Consider the following 26,285-nt stretch of genomic DNA (forward strand, 5'->3'; position numbering starts at 1 on the left):
CTGAAATAGAAATAAAACACTTTTTCATTCCTCCATCCAAACGTTTTTAGAAAGTATATGGTAATGAAATGTATAATGTTAATTCAAAAGGCAGAAGGTTGAGGACATTATTAATTCAACATTAAATATGAAAAAAGTATATGTAACAACGAGAACAGGCACATACTAATTCTCTTTCATGGCGTAACATGAAATAAGCCAATCAGATTGTAACTTGCTCATCATTTGTTTTAAGAGTCAGGTGAGCTCTGACTAGGGCTGGGGCGGTATTGATTTTTTATAACCGTGGTAAAAAACTGACGCATCACCGCGATATTGCGGTTAACCGCGAGACCCCAAAACACCCCCCCCCCCCCCAAAAAAAAAAAAACACCACAAATTTATTGGTAACAGATCTTTATTCTTCAAACCATACAGCCTACACACAACCTCTACATAAACCATAAATACAGCATAACAAGTGAACATATGCTGCCTGTATAATTCGTCATTGTACAGCTAACCTGTCTTTTTCCGAGCAGACTTTTTGAAGGAGGAGCTTGTCCGCCTCCCCCTTCTCCATCCATAGATCTATTTTAGGGCTGGCCCGAATAGCGGTTTTGAGCTCAGGATATTCGGCAGTAATTGGTAGCGAATATTCTAATATTCGTTTAAAAAAAAGACGAATTAATCCACAGCAAAATTTTCCACTGACCCCCGGCCCCGAAAAAAATATATTTCTCACCCCTTTCCTCGGGCCGTTCGGGCTCAAGGCTCAAGAAGTCTGTGATAGGCGTCTGTTTTTTTTTTTATTCACACTCTTCTTATTTCTCATTAAATATCTACTAGATACAGATTATATCTGTACAGTATCATTTATTTCACTTCCCTCCTGAATATTTGGAGTGCATTATGTCTCCTTATGTTGTGTAGTTATGTAGTTTTCACCCCAGAATTTCTGCTGCCTCACACCAGGCTTCGGCTGCATCGCAGGGCAGGAGCGCAGCTGCGTTACGGCTATTTCGTTTGAATTGTGCAGTGCAGAGTATTACAGATTTTGTATTTTTGCACTTGGGCTATTAGCTCAATATTAAATATTTCGTTTGTTTATAAATTATTTTATATTCTTAAACCATGTTAAATTATATTTGATTGGAGGAAATTAATTCACACATCATTTCTTTTTTGTCCCGTTACCGTTCCGCAAAAAAAAACCTTCTTTTAATCCCGCATCAGCCCGCCACATACACAGTTTTGCCGCACCTGCCCCGCGGTCCTAAATAAATTTAATAAATTACATTTAGTGCTTAAAATTTAAAAAAAAATATTTATTAAAACTGCGCTGAATAGTGCGGTCACGTTTCTTACCACATTACAAAAAAAAAAAATCGGTGTGTGTGTGTGCGCGTGTCGGTCCATTCTCCGCTCCTTTTTTGTGCTTAGGGTTTTTTTGTTGCGTGCATGAGAATCACTGCGTGATTATTACAATTTTCTTAACTATTTATTAATGTGCTCCCACATCCTCTGGATTGATTAAACTCCTGTTCCCGCCAATAACAATTCAGTTCTGTCTGTGCCGCAAGATATCCTGACGGGACCCGCGTCATATAATATGTTGATTAAAATGTCGTGACGTTAAGAAATCGGCTCGCAAGAGACAACCGACCAAAAAAAAGACATTAGTTCCATTTTAAAATAATAGAAACCTGTCCTTTATGTTTGACAATTTTTGTTTCACTTTACGTGTCCTTACTCATCTGAAGTTTATTTATCTGAACTGAGTTTTATATGGTTATATTTGTAGCGGTTCTGAACTCAGTTCCGCGTGCTGTGAAAGAGACAAGGCGCAGCGCATTTTACCTCAGACTTGGTCAGATAACAACATTTCAGTAAAGATGGTGGTTATAGTTTTATATCATTGCTTTGCTGTTTGAACTACACTTCAACCAACCTTACTATTTTTCCCAAGACTGAGGCGCAATGCCGCGCGTTCTCCGCGGTGCTCACGCAGAACAGCCAACAGCCAGACAATGAATTAATATATTTTACTTTCTCAAAATGTGACCACGGAACACCTTACATGGCTCTATGGTTTACCTTGAGGTGGGTGAATTAGTTTGATGTGTTGGCGAGAGGTGCAGACACCACTTTCCGGCAAAACTTGCAGATGATTCTCTTCTGTTCTGAGTCTTTTTCTTCCTTTTTTCTCAACTTACTGAGCCTGCCCTGTAGCTTCCATTTCCGAGCCAATATTAGTGCTGCTAATCTTCACTCTCTTCAGCAGCCTCAATGGAGACGAAGTGAGCAGGAGACTCCAGAGCTGTTCTGACCTCAATGAGTACCACGCACCGCGTTTTGCTTAACCCATTCGCCGCCGCGCCAGTGCAGCGGCAGCACAGATAAATGACAAAAATTTTTATATTCGATATTATGAATTTTGAGATCGTTTGACACCAATATCTATCGCGATCAAAATATATTTGATATATTGCACAGCCCTATAGTGTAGGACTTACACTTGACATATTAATACTGAATTCACCACAGTTGTGCTTATATGGAGCATTTTACTACCGCTCAAAACGCAGTCAATCAGATTTGACAGCCATAAAAAAATGCGGTAATTACGGTAATGAGCTCATCACCGCGGTGACGTCCCATAACCGCGGTATTGCGGTAATAAAATTATCGTCACAGCCCTAGCTCTGACTTTGGCAGATTGCTATTTTAATCAGGCGTATTTATTTATCTTGATAATCACACCTCTAGTATACATGTAGATTAACTCAGACCAGCCTATACCTTTCAGTATTTTAATCAATCAGGACACACAAAGAAAACTACAGTATATAGAAAAATATAAACTTTTTAGTCTAAATAAATAAAACTTTAATTTAGTGCAAAATAACTACTTAGTAAAATGTGCAAGTGAAATAAAAAGAGGATATAAAGTAGTGCGCACACCATACCTAGCTTTAGTTTGAGTAAAGCAGGTAGTTTCACACTTTTTTGAGTCTTTATTTACTGATATTATTTGGTTACTGATGAAACATCATATAAATATGTTTGAAGCTCTAAAGGTAAATAATATTGGTTGGGGAAGGAGATTTTTCACTTTTTTAGGTGTTTTTCTCTCAATGAGTTTCTTGTAGATTTAGCTTTACCACACTGGGATGTGATCACTATTTTTAGAAAGAGTAAGCTCCGCCCTTTCTAACCATATATGGATTATGTTTATGTGTGAAGGGTTTCGTGAGTAGTTTCCTTCTGTAGGGTTTTAAGGGTTAAACAGTCAGCGTAGATTTCTGTAAAGCTCTGTATCTACTGATGGGATTTCCAGAAAGGCCAGCAAAACACACCTGAGGAGTTCAAAAGGTTTTCTGAGATTTTGCTTTCGATCTTGGTAGATTAAAAATATTAATAAACCAAAATGATCAAAGGCAGGCGGGCGTAGTCTGAAGCTTGGAGGAGCACAGCAGGCCTAATCCACGTAATGTGCACATCCTCCTTAAAAAAAGAACAAAAGAAATCTAAATCCAAACTGGAACTACCACAATACACTACACCCTCCAGGAGATTAGTATCCTTTTCATCAGGAATCAGGAGATCTTCTGTATTAGTTTAAACCTTCTGAGGAGCGAGACGGGGACGAGGTGGAGCGATTCCTGACAGTAGACTTAAAGGCTGCGTCCAGAAAATTTTGCTACTCCTCCTCTCCTACTCCTCCTTTCCTACTCCTCCTCTCCTACCCTGGAAGAAGGTGCAGGAATGGAGGGAAGGAGCTGTAATTGGGGAAATGGTACATCCTATCCCTTTTAGATAGGATGTTGACTACCAATGAACTGAGCCAATCACAACGCTCACTTTCAGCACATGTTTCAGAACATGGCTGCGTCCAGAAACCCCAAAAGTGTCTCCTCTTTCCTACCGATCCTCCTCCTCTCCTCCGTGACCCAGAAACTGATTTCGTGACGCCATCTTGCCGCCTGTCCGAATAGCGTAGGAGACGAAAGAAGACGCTTAAAATCCTCCTCGAAGAGGCTTCCAACAGAGGGTACATAAAAGCATCCTACTCCGGAAGACTTTTATGGATTTTCTAATGACATCACTGCATCCACGCCCACAGAGCACGCGGGAATGGAGAAGGATAAGCATATTAATTAACTGGGTAGTGATTGGCTGGGCAGTATCTGGCATGTGCTGAAAGTGAGCGTTGTGATTGGCTCAGTTCATCGGTAGTCAACATCCTATCTAAAAGGGATCTGCTGTCTTATTTCCCCAATTACAGTTGCTTCCCTCCATTCCTCCTCCTCGGCTGCGTCCAGAAACCCCAAACGTGTCTCCTTTTTCCTACCGATCCTCCTCCTCTCCTCTGTGACCCGGAAACTGATTTTGTGACGCCATCTTGCCTCCTGTCCGAATACCGTAGGAGACGAAAGAAGCCGCTTAAAATCCACCTGTAGGAGGCTTCCAACAGAGGATACATAAAAGCATCCTACTCTGGAAAACTTTTAAGGATTTTCGAATGACATCACTGCATCCACGCCCACAGAGCACGCGGGAATGGAGAAGGCAACACTCAACTATATGTCATAAGCATATTACATAACTGGGCAGTGATTGGCTGGGCAGTATCCGGCATGTGCTGAAAGTGAGCGTTGTGATTGGCTCAGTTCATCGGTAGTCAACATCCTATCTAAAAGGGATCAGCTGTCCCATTTCCCCAATTACAGCTCCTTCCCTCCATTCCTCCTCCTCCTCTCCTTGATTCCTCCACCTTCTTCCCGGGTAGGAGGGGAGGAGTAGCAAAAGTTTCTGGACGCAGCCCATTACAAATTCAGATATTTGTGAATCTGGCAACCCTGTCTGACCTCAGACTTATAAGGGTTTCATTTTCCTCATTAATCCCTAAGTAAAAAATAAAAAAGATAAATTTAAATTTTATATATATTAATTATGAATAATATATGTATGTATATGTATAACATGTTACAAATAGGGTCATTAATATAGTTTTACTGAACACACAGCTTATCTAAACTATAAATTATATTACTGCTTTACTGGCTTTACTTTAATTCGATAAGAAACCTAGTTATTTAATACATTTATGATGTATTTTTGTGCGTTGCCTTCTCCATTCCCGCGTGCTCTGTGGGCGTGGATGCAGTGATGTCATTAAAAAATCCTTAAAAGTCTTTCGGAGTAGGATGCTTTTATGTATCCTCCGTTGGAAGCCTCTTACAGGAGAATTTTAAGCGGCTTCTTTCGTCTCCTACGGTGTTCGGAAAGATGGCGTCACGAAATCAGTTTCCGGGTCACGGAGGAGAGGAGGAGGATCGGTCTGGACGCAGCCTTACAGTGTCAGCTAGGCCTCACCACCACCCAGATTCAGCGAGTGTTGTTGAGAGCAGGACAGTGCAAAATAACACCGCTCACTTCTTTCTTTCCGGGCATCCCTGAAGAAACGCTGCACTCCCTGACCTCTCGCTAAAGCTGCAGCGCCAAACTAATGAAGTCTGTGGCATTAGAGAAAGGGAACGCTTATGTTCTGTGGCACAACGATAAGCGTCTGGGATTTGTGGGCAAGATGTGAGCTAGAAGAATTACACTGGAACCCTCATTGGTTATCTTAATGCTATGGCAACACGTTTGTTTTGAACTCGGCAGATTTAGATCCGAGCCGCGGTTTTTGCCGAAGGATTTGCGGATTGGAGGAAGATGATATACGAGGAACGATTAAGCATTCGAATTTTGGTTTATGTAAGTGGATGTGTGTGTGCCTCTGCATTCCTCTCATATATTACACACATTTCTGACTCCAAAACTTACTTTTCTCTCTTTCTCTCTCTCTTTAATTCTCTAAACTATCATTCTTACAAGGCAATCATTCACAGTTACTGTAAATTAGACAAAGACAAAGCTTTTTGTTTATAGATATTAGGGTTTAAAAGTATCTCAACTCAAGCTTTTTACTCGTTAAGTAAAAGTGTAAAAGTACTGGATTCAAAAAACTAAACCTAAAGTATAAAAGTACAGGGTCCTACTACCCCCCCTCTCCCCTCCCCAAAACACATTTTTCTAAAATCCATAATGACTATAATGTTAAAATATTATATTCAAATGATATGACTAAAAATATAAATCATTTGGGATGCTCTAGAGTCTAGACGCTGCTCCCAATTTCATCTGCATATATAGATATGCCCTATTGAAAATGAATGTATTTTAGTACAATGTACACAATACAGCTCTGGAAAAAAAGAAATAAATAAGAGAGCACTTAAAAATGAATAGAATATAATCAAGAGGAAGATGGATGATCACAAGCCATCAAACCACCAAACTGAACTGCTTGAATTTTTGCACCAGGAGTAAAGCAGCATAAAGTTATCCAAAAGCAGTGTGTAAGACTGGTGGAGGAGAACATGATGCCAAGATACATGAAAAAGAAAAACTGTGATTAAAAAGCAGACCAGGTTTATTCCACCAAATATTGATTATTTCTGAACTCTTAAAACTATGTTTTTTTTGTTATTTCAGCCATTTCTCATTTTCTGCCAAAAAAAAAATTAAATAAAAAAACTCTAAATAACAATATAACGTGTGCAGGTGTGATGGATCACAGTATAAACCAATAGGGAGTCAGAATGGTATATGTTTATGTTTCTCTACATCCAATCACAATCAGATTCACTCTATCTGGATGGAGAGATTTATCTGGATAGGGGGTTTTATTGAAGGAGCTGAAATGAAATAGCAGTAACGAGGATATTTTTTAAATGTAAGGAGAAGAAAGTTCAGATAATTGTGTGAAAATTAAAAACAATTACTTCTAATTACTTCTACTTAGGTAAAATAACAAAAAAGTATTTGTATTTGTATTATGCATGACTTCATCTCACAGAAGAGAACAGATATACAGTGTAGTTTTCCAGCAGTGGTGTTTTATGGTCAGTGCTTTAGGGTGGTCTTTTCCTGTTTGGACTCGAGGACAGAACTGAATGGTAACTAGGCAGGCTAATCTCGAGTATCAGTGGAAGAGATCCATGGCAGATCGTACTTCTGTCTAACCACAGATAATCCATCATCAGGAAATCACATTGACAGAAGGAGAATCTGCCAAGGGGTCCCCTTGACCTGCTCTAGCTTCAGTTCTCGGCAGGGCTTCCGGCCAGGAGGAGAAACCTGATGCTTAAATCATTCGTAATTAGCTCCCGCTCTTTTCCTTAAAGCTATAATCTGAGATTCTGGAAGCTGGATTGTTGAGAATGTTGCACGCTAAGCTAATCGAGTTCAAAGTGGACTCATACGTTCTTATGAAGCTCATTTTAACCCAAAAGAACCGTAAATAGTGATGCGCTTGTGTGTCACAGACCCTTTTAAGTGTCATATAACTAATAAACATCCCTAGAGGACAGTGTGTGAATCTGTGATCATCTTACATAATGTAAGAACGAGTGCTGGAGATAAAACTGAACTAGCTTCTTTTAACAGTGTATTTTTAGCTTCTACAGATCTGTTCCAAAAAATTCCTCCATCAAAAAACTTCCCACAAAATCCCCCAAAAACATTTCTCAGTCATGTGTCTCAGCCAACCAATTGGCACACCAGATTAGTAAATCAGCCTCACCTGACTTTTGATGTCTTTCAGCTGTTTTCTCTTGTATAAAACCCTGTCTGTTTGCTCTGCTATTTGCGAGTTTGTCTGGCCCCGTTTACTAGTTTAAACTTACTGTTTTTTCTCTGGTTTCTGACCCTTATTTTCTGCATTTTATACATTTTGGACTATGTGTTTTGGTTAGGCTTGTCTCTGATATTGCTTGTACTTTGACTACATTTGTTGGTTTAGCCTGTTAATTAAAGTCACTTTTAATTTTTACTGCAAGCATCTTGCTTATGTTATATTATGAAATTGTTGTTGTGACATTTAATTATTTTATCATGATTGTAAAATTACGATATTTACAGTAACATACCCTCAAAAAAAAAAAATATATATATATATATATATATTAATGATCTTCTCAATTCTTAATTGATCTGATTCAATTTTGAATTTGGTGGGAGTAATAAAATGTAAAAAAAATAGTATTTCCCCACATTTATTACCACTTAAAATATATTATAGAATCATATGCAGCACCTCCTATATGCAGCTCCTAATTCACTGTGTTTTATTATCAAGTCTAAAGTCAGTGCAGTTTTGTTTTCCCGGGAAAATCTTACAGCACTTCATATCTTACAGCTTCCCTCTGCTACTGACAACCTTTATGGAGATGCGGATTTCATTTTCCAGCAGGACTTGGCCCACTGCCCACACTACTGCCAAAAGTAGCAATTGGTCTTATACGATATTCAAATATTCCGCTTAAAATAGATTCTCTCACTCTGTGTGTAATACATCTATATAATAAATGAGTTTTACATTTAATGATATTATATTTTTTATATTTATATATTTAAAATATATTTGCATTCATGCAACATTAATGCATTAGCTGACTACTATACAACAATACAATTCAGAGAATCTACTGGCATTTAGGAGAAAATGTACGCTGGACAAATATATATATTATATATATACAAATATATACATATATAATATATGTATATATTTTTTTCATTTTTCTAAAACAAGAACGCCGGACACACTGTCAGTTCAATGGTTAAAATAAAGATTTATTTTATGCACATTTATCTCGCTGGAACAGACATGTTTACACTTTCTCACATTTCAACTGTATTGAAAAAGATTGCCAAACATACATTTCACTTATCTATATTTACATTTAAAATATATATTTATATATGAATTTGAAATCTCTGTTATGTTCAGTGTAATAAATAATGACTGAGGCGTGAGTGAGGTTCAGCTCTGGGTCAGTCTCTCTAAAGCACAGTGCAGAATCTTCAGCTCCTCTCTGATCTGGCCCAGAACACTGTGGATCTGGCTGGGGCTGTCCAGCACCTCCATGCTGCAGGTATATGGGTCGTACCTGATGGTGAAGGGCTTCTGGATGGTGGAGGAATACTGCCTGTGAGAAACCAACACACATTTATTCTTCTTTATCATCAGTCTCCTATAGAAATACACTTTTATATAATACATTTAATAAAATTAATAGAAATTAAATGAAGTGATCTATCAGATTATGAAGGAACACATAAGGAATCATGTATTTGGTTCTGATTTAATTTTTACTCTATTATTATCTAATTTTTATTTTATAGCTTTTAATTAGATCTTATTTATTTCTGTCTGGTTTTGAATGTATTTTTATTCTATTATAATTTTCATTCATCTATTTTTGAGTATTATATTCATTTTAATTATTATTATTATTATTATTATTATTATTATTATTATTATTATTATTTTCATGATTACTTTTTTTAATGCCTTGCTTGCTTGTTGTGCTTGTGTGCTATTTCTTACTCTCTTTTTCTCTATGTGAAGCACTTTAAGCTGCATTTTTATGTATAAAAGGTGCTATATAAATACAGTTTATTATTATTAGTAGTAGTAGTAGTATTATTATGATTTTTATGTAATTTAAAAAGTATTAAACAAACCAACATACTCTGTTGAGCATTTAGGTGCTCTTATCTGAGAAGCTATTATCTGACGCTGGAAACTCTGATGAACTTATCCTGTACAAAAGAGGAAACTCTTGCTCTCCTGATGAATGCCAGTTTTATCATCATAAAGTTGCTACTTTTAAAGTTCTTGAGATTCTTCTTTTTGGATTGTCTTACCTTTCTAAAAGTCATTTTTTCTTTATTTAGTTGAGTAGTTGTTACTTCTTATAATCTGGATTAGAACATTATTTAAATCGTCGCTGAAAAAAACTTATCCCCAAAACAGCAAGGAGAGAAAAAAAAAACTGTAAACTTTCAGTGGAAGTCAATGTAAAAAAAGAGTTTATTTCAGGTCATTTTAAAGAGATTTTATTGGTCCGTTCATCAAGAATATACATATATTCTATTAACACAATGTATTATTTAAAGCATATTGCTTAAAAATGTATTTTATTGAAACACAGAGAGAGTATATTTAATGTGTATATTCATAAAGTATATTAAATTGAAAATTTACTTTTTTTTTAGTATTCTTTACTTAACCCTTTCAAACTCTGCTTCAATTACAATGGACATCATATAATTATTATTATTTTTATTTTTATTTTTTTCAAAAAAAAAATTTGTCCATCAGAATAGATCATAAACCAGCCAATAAAACAGGAGCTTAGCCCCGCCCACTGCACAAAAAATAAATAAATCAGCAACTCACTCAGTCAGGGCATGTCAGCACTACAGAATAAATGAGGAAAGTAATATAAGCTAATTTGTTTACTAATTCTTTGTGGTTTAGAACACTTTTTATCATGTTTAGGAATAAAAATAATTTAATACAGATTTAATATTAGGATAGTAATAAAACATACTTCAGATCTGAAAGGGCTAATTTAAGCATACTTTTAATGCTCTTAAGTATACTACCTTTTCACAGTGGTTTACATAACAGAAGAGTTCATTATAAATCTCACCTCATTTTGTTCTTTGCATCCTCAAAACTCTGAGACACGAAGTACACAGCCTGGTACGTCTGATCCTGGTAGGGCTGGACTGCGGTTTCAGCAGGGCTGAACGGTTTATATTCAGGTTCGTTGGAGAGAGAGTACTGGAAGATAGAACATCATGGTTTCATAAATTTAAAACTAGAACAAAAAAACTTTAAATACATTTTTAAAAAGGTGTGTCTTTATGTTCATGCTAAATATACATGATTATTGTACTACTGATGAACTAACCATATACAGCTTTGGAAAAAAAAATTTGCATCAGGAGTAAAGCAGCATAAAGTTATCCAAAAGCAGTGTGTAAGACTGGTGGAGGAGAAGAACATGATGCCGAGATGCATAAAAAAACTGATTAAAAACCACCAGGGTTATTCCACCAAATATTGATTTCTGAACTCTTAAAACTTTCTATTTTATTATATTTTATTTAAAACTTTGATTTTTTTTTTTTGTAATTTTTTTCCAGAGCTGTGTGTATATATGTATTATCTCACCATAAGTTCTCCGTAGGAGGACAAGAGTCCGGCACCATAAGCCTTCACCACTCCGTTCTGCTTGCATAGTCCAAACTCAACGGTGAACCAATACAGCTGTAAGAGAAGGTAATAATACACTTATTAACCCTCTATAGCATGAATTATATAACATATTTGGGAGGAAAATTATTTATATAAGTGTATGTTTGATATATAAATATGGACTCCTAAAAAAAAAAAAATATATATATATATATATATATATATATATATATATATATATATATATATATATTCATATATCAACATACACTTATACATTTTTACTTTTGATAACAAGCTGACCATTTGAATCAGGTGTTTTTAGAGCAAGAAAGCACCCAAAACATGAACATATAAAAAGGCAAATATATTTATTTACATATTCTTGCACATATATATATATATATATATATATATATATATATATATATATATATATATATATATATATATATATATATATTATTATTATTATTAATGACCAATTATCCCACCCATTATCTCATTGTATTGGATGTAGATATGTCTTGTAACACTATATTAAAAATAAATGAATAACAAATAAATACATTTAAAAAGGTATATTATGGTATAGAAAAGTGTAATAACCAAAAAAAGGGAGTTTGTAGGCAACACTATGCCATTAAAAGTTTAGGTTAATAACTAGATCATTAATGAAATTATTGATCTAAACAGTTGTTTGCCAAATAAAATTATAGTTAACTAGTTGAACCCAGAAGGAATCAACCAGCAGGAATAAACCTTAATGTCAGTTTTGTCAGATTGGGTGATTAGAGGTGCTGTGGTCAGTGGCAATATCAATGCTTTGTTGTAATGCATCATGCATTTCCAAATAGGGGTGTGAAATATTGCATTACATAATATATGCAAAAATATCAAAAAAGTGTTTAACACAATAAAAAAATCTCTATATGGTAATATCACAATATTCTTGAAAATAGTCTTTTTTATTTATTTAGCTATTTTTTACACTTAAATATTTTACACTTAGTTTTATTTGAACTTAATTTAGTTTTATTTAATTAACTAATTAAATGTAAATAACTGCAAATACAGTTTCACTGTACGAATGTAATTCACCAATGGAAACACTAGAGGTCAGCAAAGATTGATGTATAGAGGGTATATCGGGGTCCCTTTTTCTGAATCTGTGTAAAACTGCCTGTTCATAATTAACTTAAATTAAATTAAATTTACTTACTGTGGACAGTTTTTCAATATCCTCATCAGAAGCTCCGAGTGATGCAAGACCAATCTCCTACAGAATAAAACAATAAACAGAAGTACAGGACTTAAAATCTTAAAAATCTCACAAATTAGTTGTACAGTTGGACCACCCATTCCAGTTTCTCTGATTTTGCTATTTATAGGTTTATGTTTGAGTAAAATTAACATTGTTGTTTTATTCTATAAACTACAGACAACATTTCTCCCAAATTACAAATAAAAATATTCTCATTTAGAGCATTTATTTACAGAAAATGAGAAATGGCTGAAATAACAAAAAAGATGCAGAGCTTTCAGACCTCAAATAATGCAAAGAAAACAACAAGTTTATATTCATAAAGAGTTTTACGAGTTCAGAAATCAATATTTGGTGGAATAACCCTGGTCTGTTTTTTAATCACAGTTTTTTTTTATGCATCTTGGCATCATGTTCTCTTCCTCCACCAGTCTTACACACTGCTTTTGGATAATTGTATGCTGCTTTACTCCTGGTGTAAAAATTCAAGCAGTTCAGTTTGGTGGTTTGATGGCTTGTGATCATCCATCTTCCTCTTGATTATATTCCAGAGGTTTTATTTTGGTCGAAGAATCGAATCGAAGAAACTCATCATTTTTAAGTGATCTCTTGTTGTTTTCCAGAGCTGTGTATATGATATGATGTAAGTAGAGTGTAATTATAGTGATTTAATCAGTATTTACCTGTGAAAACTGAGCAAATTCCTTGTCTGTGAGCATGGGGATATGTCCCAGCAGTTCATGACAGCAGTCTCTGATTAAAACAGAGTGATAATGATTTAAAAAATAAGTTATTAATTGAGTATATAGCTGTGTGATGTGTATAGAGTGTGTTAGGGTACTCACGGCTCTGGGGAGTGCATGGGGGCTGAAGAATGGCGGATGTACTGGGTGCACTGGAACACTCTGAATGCTAGACTTGCCAGGAAGTCACGGGCAGAGAGCAAACCGGCCACCGGCCGCAACTCGAACCCTGTCTTTTCTGAAAACACAGCCAGAACCACCAAATTAATGTTGCAAAAGAGTTTTTGGGCACTATTTTAGTGATCTATAGACAAGCTATGAACCATGCAGCTTGATTTAGGGTGCATTAGTGTGTCTTTGTTATCGTAACGTCAGGAAAAGTACACCGTGCATGCAAAAGGCACGTAATAATTTTTAATTAACTTAATTAATCATGTGTGTTTTTTTTTTGTTATATATAAATTTTATCCCATTTTCTCCCCAATTTACACGGCAAATTACCCAACTCACTCATTATGACTCCCACTATCACTAGTAGTGATGCTCCCAAACACCAGGAGGATGAAGACTAGCCCATGTGAAGTCAGACTCCGCCTCTTTTTAAACTGCTGCTGATGCAGCATTACTGAGTAGCACCACACTGCGACTCGGTTCTGATACATCAGCTCACAGATGCCGCTTTTTGCTGATCCACATCACCCTATTAGTGATAAGGGGAAAGATCAGAGCCATCTACCCGCTGTACCCACCCAGAGAGAGCAAGGCCAATTGTGCTCTCGCAGGGCTCTGGCAGCTGATGGCAAGCTACATGAACAGGATTTGAACTGGCGATCTCCCGTTCATAGCAGCAGCGCTTTAGTCTGCCACGGGTGTGTTTTGGAAATAACATGAAATAAACCAATCAGCATTTCACTTGCTCATCATTCCCTTTAAGAGCCAGGTCAGCTCCAACTTTTATGGGGATGCAGATTTCATTTTCCAGCAGGACTTGGCACACTGCCCACACTGCTCTAAAAGTACCAATTGGTCTTAATATTATATTCTAATTTCCTGAGACACTGATTTTTGGATTTTCATTGGCTGTAAGCCATAATCATCAGCAAGAAAAGAAAAAAAAATAAACGCTTAAAATAGATCACTCTGTGTGTAATACATCTATATAATATACGAGTTTCACTTTTTTGAATCAAAATTGATGAAATAAAATCCACTTTTCAATACCTTTAAGGAAAGCAGACACTTCTCTGAGCTGAGGGATTTTGTCGGCCCCATAGCCACACTCCTTCTCCAGCTGTTGAAGCCCCTCTAAAAACTGTCTGCAGGCGTGAGTCGGGTAGATATCCGTCAGGGTCTTGAACACCTCCCTCCTGACAAATAATGAAACTCATCTTTTAGTGAACTTCAGTTAATTTGGTTCAACTGTGTATATATACAGCTCTGTTTTTTAATCCCAGTTTTTTTCATGCATCTTGGCATCATGTTCTCCTCCACCAGTCTTACACACTGCTTTTGGATAACTTTATGCTGATTTACTCCTGGTGCAAAAATTCATCCATCTTCCTAATGATTATATTCCAGAGGTTTATACTTTCAATTTGGTAAAATCCAAGAAACTCATCACTCATCAAGTAATCTCTATTTTTTTCTAGAATATATATATATATATATATATATATATATATATATATATATATATATATATATATAGAATATAGTGTATATATGTAAAATATTACATTATATAGATGGAGTTAGATGGTTTTGTAAATGAATGCATGAAGTTGAACTTATAAATAACGCCTTTCTAAAAGCCCAAAAATGCTTTACAGTCATGTTTTTACATACAACCATTTTTCACACTCAGCACTCATCAACACATACACACTGGTCAGAAGCAGCAGCCAATCACGCACAGCATACTCTCAGCCGGAAACCACGGTCCACCTGGAGAACTGCATAATTCTTTTAGGTGGACAGCAACAATTACTTTAAATAAGTAATTACTAAGAACTTTTGTAAATATTGTAGCCTAAAGGTTACCTACCAAGTAGTAATCTCTTCTGCAGTGTACTCAACACACGGTAGTGGGTCACCGCTGTGAAACATGTCAAGAAAATGTTATTTAATCAATGTAATATAATTTTTCTGTTGTTCCAAAATGAAACAGTTTGATTCGTACTCACTGTTTGTAGTTGAAAGCCAGTTCAGAGATTTGTGCTCTTCTTTTTCTGTATTCCAGATCACTGAATCCCTACAATGAATTTAAAGCATGTTTCATTCAAACACACCAAAACCAAAGTAATTGTACACGAGCACAAATATGTTTCTAGAACAGTTATGTGGTTACTTACTGGGTGATCCTGGTCTAGATCTGGGTCATATTTGGTAATCAGGTGGTTGCATTTGTCCAGGTCACTGATCTTTCGTGGAAACCATGGAACTAAAACAAGGGAATATTTAAGTAATTTAAGTAAATGGACAAGTATCATCTTCTTGCACTATTACTGTTATGACAATCTCACTGCCATTATATATAATATGTAGGTATATATACCTGCTCCTCAGAGCAGTTCCAAAACATATAATAATACAAATAAAATGAACATATATAATATACATAAACATATAAATATTAGACAAACAAAATGGAAATGGTGAGCATCCTCATGAGCATTCTGCTTTTATAAGCTGCCATATTACAAGAAATATGTATAAAGAAGAATATATATATGCATTTGTATTTAAATACATTTATTTGAATATAATCAATACAGTACTTCTATTCTAAATCATGCCTGTGAGTTACTGCATGTGGTATTGCATATAATTTTACATGCAGCCCAAGCAGTTTTAGTGTAGTCTACATATCGGAAAATCAGAAATCCAGATGTTACATCTGATATACAGTCTTGATGTATATGAATGAATAAAAAATAAATTAATAAATAAATTGACATCTTGTGCAAATGTCACTGTATATATTTACAGTACTGTGCAAAAGTTTTAGGCACCAAAGCAAATTACACTAATCCATTAATCTCAGCAATATGAGTGTTTTTACCTGAAAAAAGCACCACATATCATTTGAACAGATGCAAATAAACATAAATACAGTAAAACGTAACAAAGAATTCTCATTTTTAACTATAAGTATGTTTTACCCTGTGAGCCGAGCTGTAGAACAAAGTGTAGAGTCCAGATTTCTCCTGGATGCTCCTCAGCCAGCATGTGTACATTATTATGTTCAGTTCCGTCAGCAGCTCACCTGATTTACCACATTTACCAATTTACCAAACCAGGTGTTGATTAATATGATGAGAACTCTGTTAAACTCAAATGAGGAGAGATTAGGAGATTACCTGTTAAGAAAACAGGGCTGTAAAAGCTCAGTTTTTACTTAAAATTTCCACAGGTTCCTAAAACTTTTGCACAATACTGTACATATTTATATATATATTAGCAATTTGTTAAATTCAACTAATAAACAATAATGGTGTCCATAATGTGCAAAGAGTTTCCCTCTTGAGATTGAGAGTATACATACATTTTGGTAATTAAAACCAAGTATTTAAAAACATATTACATTCTGAAATTCTAGTGGATTGTATTGGTTTTAAATTAAAAAAAGATAAATTTACACACCCTTTTCTTCCTGCACGATCCGCACATCTTCTGCCACTCGTTTTAGAGAGTTGATCAAAAAGTCGATATCAGAACTGTGCACTTCACACTTCATGAAGAACTCCAAGTCGTCTGATGATAAGCTGTTCTTGGATCTTCTGCACGGTCGGCTCTCGAGATGAAGGAGTTTCGTCTCAAACGTCTAAAATACAAAACGATCGAGAGATCGAGTTATTACTCTGCATGTAGAATAGAGTATAGATACTATGGTTTAATGAAATACTTCTGTAGAAGTTCAACTCAAACATCAACTCAAGCTTTTTACTTTTTAAGTAAAAGTGTCTAAAAAAGTACTGGTGTCAAAACTACTTAACGTATAAAAGTAAAGTTAATGTAATGGGAAAACACGCCATAATGACTATAATGTTAACATTTTTAATTTTTTTAAATTAATGTATTTTAGTATAATGCAAATACATTAAACTTCAAACTTTTCAAGTTCTCGAGTTTATCATACGTCTGTGATAAATTCACTCTATCTGGATGGAGAGATTTATCTGGATAGGGGTTTTATTGAACGATGAGAAGCCGGAATGAAATCGAGCTGAAATGAAACAGGAGTAACAAGGCTGTTTTTAAATGTAAGGAGTAGAAAGTTCAGATAATTGTGTGTAAAAATAATTACTTCAGTAAAGTATAGATTATCTACATTTCTACTTAAGTAAGAAAACGAAGTATTTGTACTTCATTACTTTACACCTTTTATCCGCAATTGATCACCCTATTTTATTATTTTTTAAACATTTTTTTTATGAAAGGCGCCTTTCTTAGCAGCATTTCGTCGTCAATTTGACGGCGTTCTCTAATTCAACTAATTCCACTTAAAAAATAAGAAATTATAAGGTATATTTGAAGGTAAAAGAGGTTATTAGCACTAAAATGATTTTTAGATGGTCAAGCGAGCTCCACACTAAGCACTCTCTCTCTCTTTCTCTCTTAACCCCTTAAAATGCCTTGTCTTTTATAAAGGCTACAAGTGTAGATTATACCTTTTTTCTGCAGTAAAATAAGTTATTAACACTTTGAATATTGGAGGGTTTGAAGTCTTCTACAGGACACATTTTCTCTCTACTCCACTTAATAATTCCAGATCAGTAACAGGAATCAACCCCAATTATGCATGTTTGAAAATAGACGTAAAAACTAGACAAAGATAACGAAACTAAGGGTTTGGAAGAAATGCACCGTTTAGGAAAATATTGATTTTAAAAAGAGGCTCAGGAAAGTTTGTATATTTTTCAGTAACGTTCCTTATTAATCACGAAAGCTTTTTTTGAATAGAAATCCTCGAGATTTAGGGGTTCAGGCAGACAATTGACAAGAATTCTGGCTCTTTATGAGGTTAATGCTAAGTTGCTTTTAGAAAATTGTGTCCAGGTCTGTAGCTTTATGACTTACCTCAAAAACTTTCCCCGCTTTGAAGAAACCGGCGTTTTTCTCGTTTTTCAGCGCGAACAGCACGCTGAGCGTTACTTTTCCACTCTTCTCCTCGAACACGAAGTTATCTCCGCTGGGTGAAGGACCTGGAGATGCTGAGGTGCTCTCCCTCTCTCTCTCTTTTTCTCTTTCTCTTCGAGCATCTTCTATCAGACTCCTCTTTCTGCCGGTGAAGGGCGCGCTCTGGACCACGCTGTCCTTCTTCATGGCGATGGATCACCCGGTAAGGAGGATGGATGCGGTCAGAGCGCAGCTTTAACCTCCCTGAGGGATGAAGTGATGGACTGATTAATTGATGGAGTGATGAGATGCTTCACGCGCTGAGCGCTTTATATAAAGACAGCTCCGCCGGGACATTATGGAAATGCGGTGCATTTCAGATGCGGGTGAGGTGCGGTTGGTGCGTCATTGGCTTTTCGCGCTTCTCTTTATTTGGGGGACTAAAGGATGAGCGTCAGATTTAGCAGATGATCTGACGCAGAGGTGCGATTATAAACCACCAAATCAGCTTCAGAGGAAACGACACCAGTCAGAGATGCACGCGGACTGCATCTAATCAACCGCACAGGACGGTATTTTTGCGCGATACCATGCAGAATCAAGGAGAGCAAGGAGGCGCGCGCTTTGCGACGCGCTGTCCAAGGTACTGAAACCAACCGACCGACATAAAATTTATTTTAACTTCCTAATAAACAAAATAATCAACAAAAACTTTGTATCAAAAAATTAAATGATAATACTTAATAGTTATTATAATAAAAGCGTTTAACAACAAAACATGAAGAGCATCAGTGCCGATAATAACAATAATAACAGCAACTATTATTCTAGAACTTCCCTCTGGGATCAATAAAGTATCTATCTATCTAGCATTTTATAATGAAAAATAAAATACTTCTACTTTTACTACTACGACTGCTACTACTACTAATAATAGGGATAATAAATGTAAAACTTGTTGTAAACAACAGAATATACACAGAATAGCGTTGACCATAACAGTGGCAGTAGTAATAATAATAATGAATTCAACTTAATCTCAATTGTATGTATATATTTAATGATATAACTGCAAGGCTGTAAAATCTTTAGCAAGAAAATATCAACAATGGAAAAGCGACATGATAACTTCTAATAATAAAGCTATTAAAGATTTTAAATAGTCACAATTAATAAAATAAATACATAAGCATTTTCAATGTCAATAAACACGCGGTTGTGTAGATAAATTTTATTTGAAACAAATTGCATGCATACAACACATTTCTACAATGTTTCTCACAGTTTCTCAACAGTTTCTCCATCTAGAGATAAACTCGAAATAAAAAGCTAATTATAAAAATTCGCTACTTGCGTCAGTTGCGCATGCATACTTAAAGCGGGTTTAATACACTGCAGTCACACTTCAAAGCAGCTGAAAGATTATACACGATATTATACCACATATCATAATATCACAGTATCACAGTCACGAGCCAAAATAAAATAAAGATGAAGATAAAGGAAATATAGATGACTATAGCGTTAAATACGTTGCAATCGAATTTAAATCTGCACAGGTCTAAGTTTATTTCAGGCGGCTCAGGGTTAATAATCACACCTTTATTTTATTTATAAAAGGTTATTATATTTTTCGCTAGTTTATATGTGGGGATCATTGTCATTGTGTAATGTTATTATTTTGTCATTCATCTTTCACTTAAATTACTCGAAATATTGGTCGATGAATTAGCTTCGAAATTTTCTAGCGTTTATGTACAAAGACCTGTGCATTTAAGATCGATAAAAAGCTTGTGAGTAAATATGTTTATGTAGTATATATATAACCACGTATACACGTGGATAATGCCATTTTATACGATGAATAAAATTTATTAGTACAGATATTTTCGTTTCTTTTCTAAAATGAATCAGGGGGTTTTGGAGAAAATAATGGGATAAGCGCTTTTGGACCCACGTGACTTTATCGCGCACTCTCTTTCTCTCTCTCTCTCTCTCTCTCTCTCTCTCTCTCTCTCTCTCACACACTTATATTAATACATTTGCACAAAATAGGTATTTTGGGTCATTTGCTATGTCTTTTGACTAGAGCTGTAATATAAAAAATAAGGTGAAGTAAATTCAAATTCACAATGTGATTGTTATTTAGATTAAGAAATAAATTTATGTAAAGGTTCATGTTAAAAAAAACAAACAAAAAAAAAAACAAAGCTAAAATAGAACTAAAATACTATGTTTACTTATTTAATCGGAAATTAAGACGCTTTGTCATAAATGTTTATTTTGATAGGGTGTCAGAAAAAAAATAAAAAGAACAATACTAAAAATGAAGTAAAATACTATGTTTACTCATTTACTTAATAATTAAGACGAATAAACAACAGAAGGTATCTGAGTCTACAAAGCAAAGATTATACATGTTCAACAAGAAACATGATTCTCTTTCTTTCTTTCTCTCTTTCTCTCTTTCTCTCTCTCTCTCTCTCTCTCTTTCTCTCTCTTTCTGAGTGTATGGTGCTTTATTTTATAATTGTACAGAAGAAGCACTGTGTCTGAGAGGATCACAGGGGATGATCTAGCTGGTGTTGAGTTGTCCTATGCCATCTTCTGCAAAGCATTACACAGAATCCCCACCTCACCTGGAACACAAGTGATAAAAACTCTTATTTATTATTGCATAATAATGAGAATATTGGGACAACATTGTGAGTGTAGCTCAAAGTGGGTCTTAAAAGCTTTAAACTTATTATATTATTATATTATTACATTTTCCAATGCAACTATGTAAATCTTTTTTTACTTTCTATTTGTTTCCAATTTTCTCCCCAATTTACACAGCCAATTACCCAACCAACTTATTAAAGACTCCCCCTATCACTAGTGATGCTCCCCAACACCAGGAGGGTAAAGACCAGCACACGTCTCCTCCGATACATGTAAATCCAGACTCTGCCTCTTTTTGAACTGCTGCTGATGCTGTAGCATTACCGAGTAGCATCACAGTGCTAACACTCGGAGGAAAGCACAGCGACTGATCCATTAGATCACCCTATAGTAATAATGAGGGGAAAGAGCGCCATTTACTGTTCCCACCCAGAGAGAGCAAGATCAACTGTGCTCTCTCGGGGCTCCGGCAGCTGATGGCAAGCTACAAGAACAGGATTCGAACCAGCGATCTCCTGATCATAGTGGACCACTCGGAGCCAATCTAAATCTTAGTAGCTGCTGTGTGTTGATTATAATTGGCTGTGGTTATTATGAGCTACTTGGACTTTTTAACATTTCTTATTTAAGGCTTTCTTCTAGGTAATATTCATATTAAATATGAATTGATCTCAAAACTTCAGTGTAAATTCAACTTAATTAATTTTTATATTAAATTATATGTTTGTTGACATACCGCTGATGCTGTTAGCCAGGTTGCGCAGTTGCTGTGTGTTGTCTAGCACCTCAATACTCTGTGTATAAGCGTTGTAGCGCACAGAGAAGGGTCTGGGAATGGTGGCAGCATACTTTCTATAAAATGAATTAAAACACAAACACAAATGAACCAGAGAAAGACGAAAAATCTCTAATAAACTTATATAAAATACCAAAATATCACAGTAAATTTACCTGACTTTCTCTTTAGAATCCTCAAAGCTTTCAGCCACAAAGTAGATGGGCTGGAACTCAGTAATGGGGTATTTCTGCAAGATGGTTTTCTCTGGTTCGAAGGGCAGCAGCTTTGGTTTGTCAGTCAAAGCGTACTGAAACAGAAACATATAAAAAGAGGTGTGTGGTTACAAATGAGAAATACTTCACTACTTAAGTACTTAAATACTTAAATACTGTATCTGTATCTACTGGAGTATTGTTATTTTTTACTTTACTTTTACTTTTTTGAATGTAAAAATGTAGTACTGAAGTACTGACAGTAAAAGTACAGTATTTCAGTACTACATTTTTACATTCAACTACTTGGAATACTTAAGTACAAAAAATGTTAAATACTTAAGTATTTGCACTTAAGTGTGGAGCTTAGAGAACACTTCAACTTCTACTCAAGTCACTTTTTTGATAGACCCCTTGTAATTTTACTCAAGTCCAGGTCTTTTGTACGTTATAAATGTTTGTATAAATGTGATATCTCAGTTCACTCAGCTGTGGCTGATATGTTCCACAATAATATGATTATAATAATTTGTGAATCATTTGTTTTTCTGTTCCATTTAACAAATTTTCATCTAATAGCAGCTAATTGCATAATTGTAAGCTGCTACTGATGCAACGACATTGAAGAGCTCAACTCACTGCCCACACTGACAAGCAACACTTTACACTGGTGTAATGGTGTATTTATGGTGGAAAGGTGGGTGCAAACTTATGGAACTTTAGACTACATGCTCACTTATATACTAATACTTAAATACTAATACAGCTGATGAGATCTTCGTAATTGGTGTGCATATATCTATGTATATAAGGTAATTTAGTTTATTTCATTTTTGCAAAATGTAGACACACATAAGAAATAAATACAAATAAAGAACAAAGAAAAAGAAAACATCAATAAGTCTCAGATTTAAACAAATCTATACTGAGCAAAAAGGTATAGGCTGAAGCTTCAGCTCTTTTGGCCTATAGCAAATTTACCTTACTAATATTCATGAAGGCCCCACCTCACAACTTACAGGATTATACAGGTCTGATACTATACTGATGTCTTGGTATCAGATGCTACAAAACAACTTCAGAGCTGTTTTAGTTGTTTTATAATAATAATAATAATAATAATAATAATAATAATAATAATAATAATAATAATAAATTTTATTTGTAGTGCACTTTACATTTGGACACAAATCTCAAAGTGCTACATAGTAAAAAACAAAGTAAAAAAACACTATAAAACCACCAATTAATTAAGAATGGTAAGTTCTTCTAAAAAGAAATGTTTTTAGTCCTTTTTTAAAGCTATCTATTGACTGAGGAGCTCTCAACTCGTCAGGTAGCGCATTCCACAAGCGAGGTGCGGCAGAGCAAAAAGCCCTATCACCCATGGTACTGAGCTTAGTTCTGGGGAGGAGGAGACGGTTTGAATTTGCAGAGCGAAGGGATCGTGATGAGGTTTGCGGTGTGAGAAGTTCTTTCAGGTATGGAGGAGCATTGCCATGTATGCACTGGTAGGCAAGGAGGGAGACCTTGTATTCGACTCTGACAGAGACAGGAAGCCAGTGAAGTGATTGAAGAACAGGTGTAATATGTTCATGTTTCCGTACTCTCTTCAGGATTCGAGCAGCACTGTTCTGAATATACTGTAGTCTCTGAAGGCTCTTGTTTGGGAGCCCAATAAAAAGTGCATTGCAGTAATCCAGTCTTGAAGAAACAAATGCGTGAACCAGCTTTTCAGCGTCTGACACAGTGAGGGTAGGGCGGAGTTTGGCAATGTTTCTAAGATGATAAAAAGAAATCTTACAGAGGTGTTTGATATGGGATTCAAAGTTTAGTTGTTGGTCTAATTTTATGCAAAGATTGGTAACTGTCGTGGTTAGAGGAGTGGTGTGACCTGATACTGTAACACTGGCTATGGGAGATGACTGGATCTGATGTGGCGTGCCAATCAACATCACTTCCGTTTTTGCACCGTTCAGCTGAAGAAAGTTGCTTTCCATCCATGCTTTTATCTCATCCAAGCAGTCAGCAAGTATTGAAGTGGACGGAGATGGGAATGAAGCAGCAATGTTTTGGCTAATTGATTTTACATAATATTCATACCTGCAGTTCTCCGAATGATGAGAGCAGTCCTGCTCCATATGCTTTAATATCATTGCCTTGCTTGCAAAGACCAAACTCCACCGTGAACCAGTAGACCTGTAAACACATCATCAGACAGAGGCTCATCTCTACTCACTTAATATTTTGTACAATTGGTCAAAAAAAAAAAAAAACAGCCGATGCTAACATAGAATGTTATTTACTGTACATACTGTTTAAAGTATATCTACCAATGTCAATATATACATATTTAAGAAAGGTAAATGTAGAACCACATCTACATGGATTACAATTATGAAGAAAAACTACAGTAACATTTATTTCTATGTAGTTACAATACAAAGGCATTCTTACAAAGAAGAATGAATAAACTGCAGCTATTTTAGCACAGTCTTTATTATAATACACATTATAATAAATAAATAGTCAGTTATTAGTCAAACGTAAAAAAAAAACCCTACATTTTAAAACCAATGACCTACTGATACTAATATGAGTTATGAGAATAATGCAACTCTACTAAATAATCTTCTAATGGATGTTTTTTTTTTACCAAAGTTACAACTGGAAACACTTGACCAATTGGTTCTTTAGAACAATATAACAATAATACAATTCTATATTGTATATATATTCTATAATCATATGTTATTAAGACAGTATTTCTCACTCACTGTAGCAAGCTTCTCAATGTACTCATCTGGGGCAGCCAATGAAGCGAGGCCAATTTCCTGCGGAAGAAGGATCGGTAATGATTGGTAATTTCACCTCAAATCAACACAATTAATTATTAGCCTGATTTTGATTTATGAAAAATAACTTTTTTCTTTATAATGTTATTTAGTATATAGTTAGTTGCCCAGCCCTAGAAGAAAGTATCATTTTGACGATGTTCACCTGATGTATGTAGCTTGCATCCTTTTTTTAGGAATTTTTCTCAATGAATCCTCTTTTTTTATCAAACTATATTAATAAATTCATAATTACTAGAACTTCATCTATTACAGTTTGTAATGTAGTATTAATAAAAAAACACCAAACCTGTGAGAACTGAGCAAAACTGGGGTCAGCAAACAGAGGAACGTGTCCCAGCAGCTCGTGACAGATATCTCTAAAAAAATACAGATTTAAAGATTTGTATGAGCTTTTATGCAGTATTTTTAGTAATATCAGTAAACTAAATGCATAATCAATTTTTGCTGTGCTGTACTCACGGCTCGGGGGTGTACATGGGGTTGGACCCGTGCCGGATGTACTGAGTGGAATGGAAAACACGGAAAGCCAGGCCGGCCAGGAAGTCACGAGAAGACAGCAGCCCAGCCACAGGGCGCAGACGAAAACCGGTGCATGCTGGGAAAAAAAAAACTTTATTAGAATTTAGTTCTTGTTAGAAGCTGATCCCATTGTTCAATTCACTTTAAAAGCGTTTAGCCTTTAGCCTGAATCAAATACAGTGGTATGAAAAAGTTTGGGCACCCCTGATAATTTTTATGATTTTCCTTTATAAATCTTTGGCTGTTCGGATCAGCAATTTCAGTTAAATATATCATACAGCAGAAGAACACAGTGATATTTAAGAAATTATGAAAAAATTAAGCAGGTGCATAAATTTGGGACCCAAAAGAAAAATTACATCAATATTTAGCAGATCCAGTAGATGCAGACTTAAAAAACAGCCTCTAAACTCTTCCTACAGTTGAAACTTCTGGTTGAAGGTATTTTGGAGCATTCTTCTTTACAAAACATCTCCAGTTCAGTCAGGTTTTCAATAAAATTCAGGTCTGGGGACTGAGATGATCATTCCAGAATGTTGTACTTGTTCCTCTGCATGAATGCTTTAGTGCTTTAGTAGATTTTGAGCAGTGTTTAGTGTTTAGAGTTTAGGGTCATTGTCTTGTTGAAGTATCCAGTCCCGGCACAGCTTTAACTTCAACTTTCTCACTCATTCTTAAACATTGTTCTCAGGAATTTGCTGGTATTGACTGGAATCCATGCTTCCCTCAACTTTAACAAGATTCCCTGTCCCTGCACTGACCACACAGCCCCACAGCATGATGGACCCACCACTTTGCTGTGGTTATTATTATTTTTGTTGGAGGTGTATGTGAGTGTGTGTGAGTGTGATTCCAGTTAAAACTGCCTATGTTATAAACCCTGATTGTTTGAGTGTGTGTGCGCTTGGCAATGGTGGGCACTCTTGGATTTAACTCACTATAAAATTGATTTGAACTTTTGGTTAAATGTCACTTATTTTTTAGGGTATCCAATTTTGTATAATCTAAATACTAAGTTCTTCTTACACTTGTTGCTTAAATATATG

The 26,285-nt window shown here is 35.4% G+C and overlaps 2 protein-coding genes across 3 annotated transcripts in view; both read right to left on the reverse strand.

Moving 5' to 3' along the window:
* Positions 1-8,653: 8,653 nt before the first annotated feature.
* th2 (tyrosine hydroxylase 2) lies at positions 8,654-18,906 on the reverse strand. The gene is made up of 12 exons (XM_022671770.2): positions 18,170-18,906; positions 16,733-16,913; positions 15,442-15,530; positions 15,274-15,341; positions 15,135-15,185; positions 14,312-14,457; positions 13,193-13,328; positions 13,031-13,100; positions 12,306-12,362; positions 11,060-11,155; positions 10,533-10,666; positions 8,654-9,020 (listed from the first exon to the last, which is right to left on the reverse strand). Exons 1-12 carry the CDS (start codon positions 18,413-18,415, stop codon positions 8,855-8,857), a joined length of 1,440 nt encoding a protein of 479 aa, XP_022527491.2. The 5' UTR covers positions 18,416-18,906; the 3' UTR covers positions 8,654-8,854.
* A 531-nt stretch (positions 18,907-19,437) lies between these two features.
* pah (phenylalanine hydroxylase) overlaps positions 19,438-26,285 on the reverse strand; it is a 28,992-nt gene continuing 22,144 nt past the window's right edge. For both annotated transcript variants that reach the window (XM_049475006.1, XM_022671771.2), the window contains exons 7-13: positions 25,180-25,315; positions 25,007-25,076; positions 24,640-24,696; positions 23,966-24,061; positions 21,824-21,957; positions 21,609-21,724; positions 19,438-20,847 (exon numbers count right to left, since the gene is read on the reverse strand). In XM_049475006.1, coding sequence (XP_049330963.1) covers positions 20,804-20,847; positions 21,609-21,724; positions 21,824-21,957; positions 23,966-24,061; positions 24,640-24,696; positions 25,007-25,076; positions 25,180-25,315 — 653 coding nt within the window. In that variant the 3' untranslated portion in view covers positions 19,438-20,803. The remainder of the gene's footprint in view (positions 20,848-21,608; positions 21,725-21,823; positions 21,958-23,965; positions 24,062-24,639; positions 24,697-25,006; positions 25,077-25,179; positions 25,316-26,285) is intronic.

The sequence above is a fragment of the Astyanax mexicanus genome, chromosome 2 (assembly GCF_023375975.1).
Source record: "Astyanax mexicanus isolate ESR-SI-001 chromosome 2, AstMex3_surface, whole genome shotgun sequence".
Classification (NCBI taxonomy): domain Eukaryota; kingdom Metazoa; phylum Chordata; class Actinopteri; order Characiformes; family Acestrorhamphidae; genus Astyanax; species Astyanax mexicanus.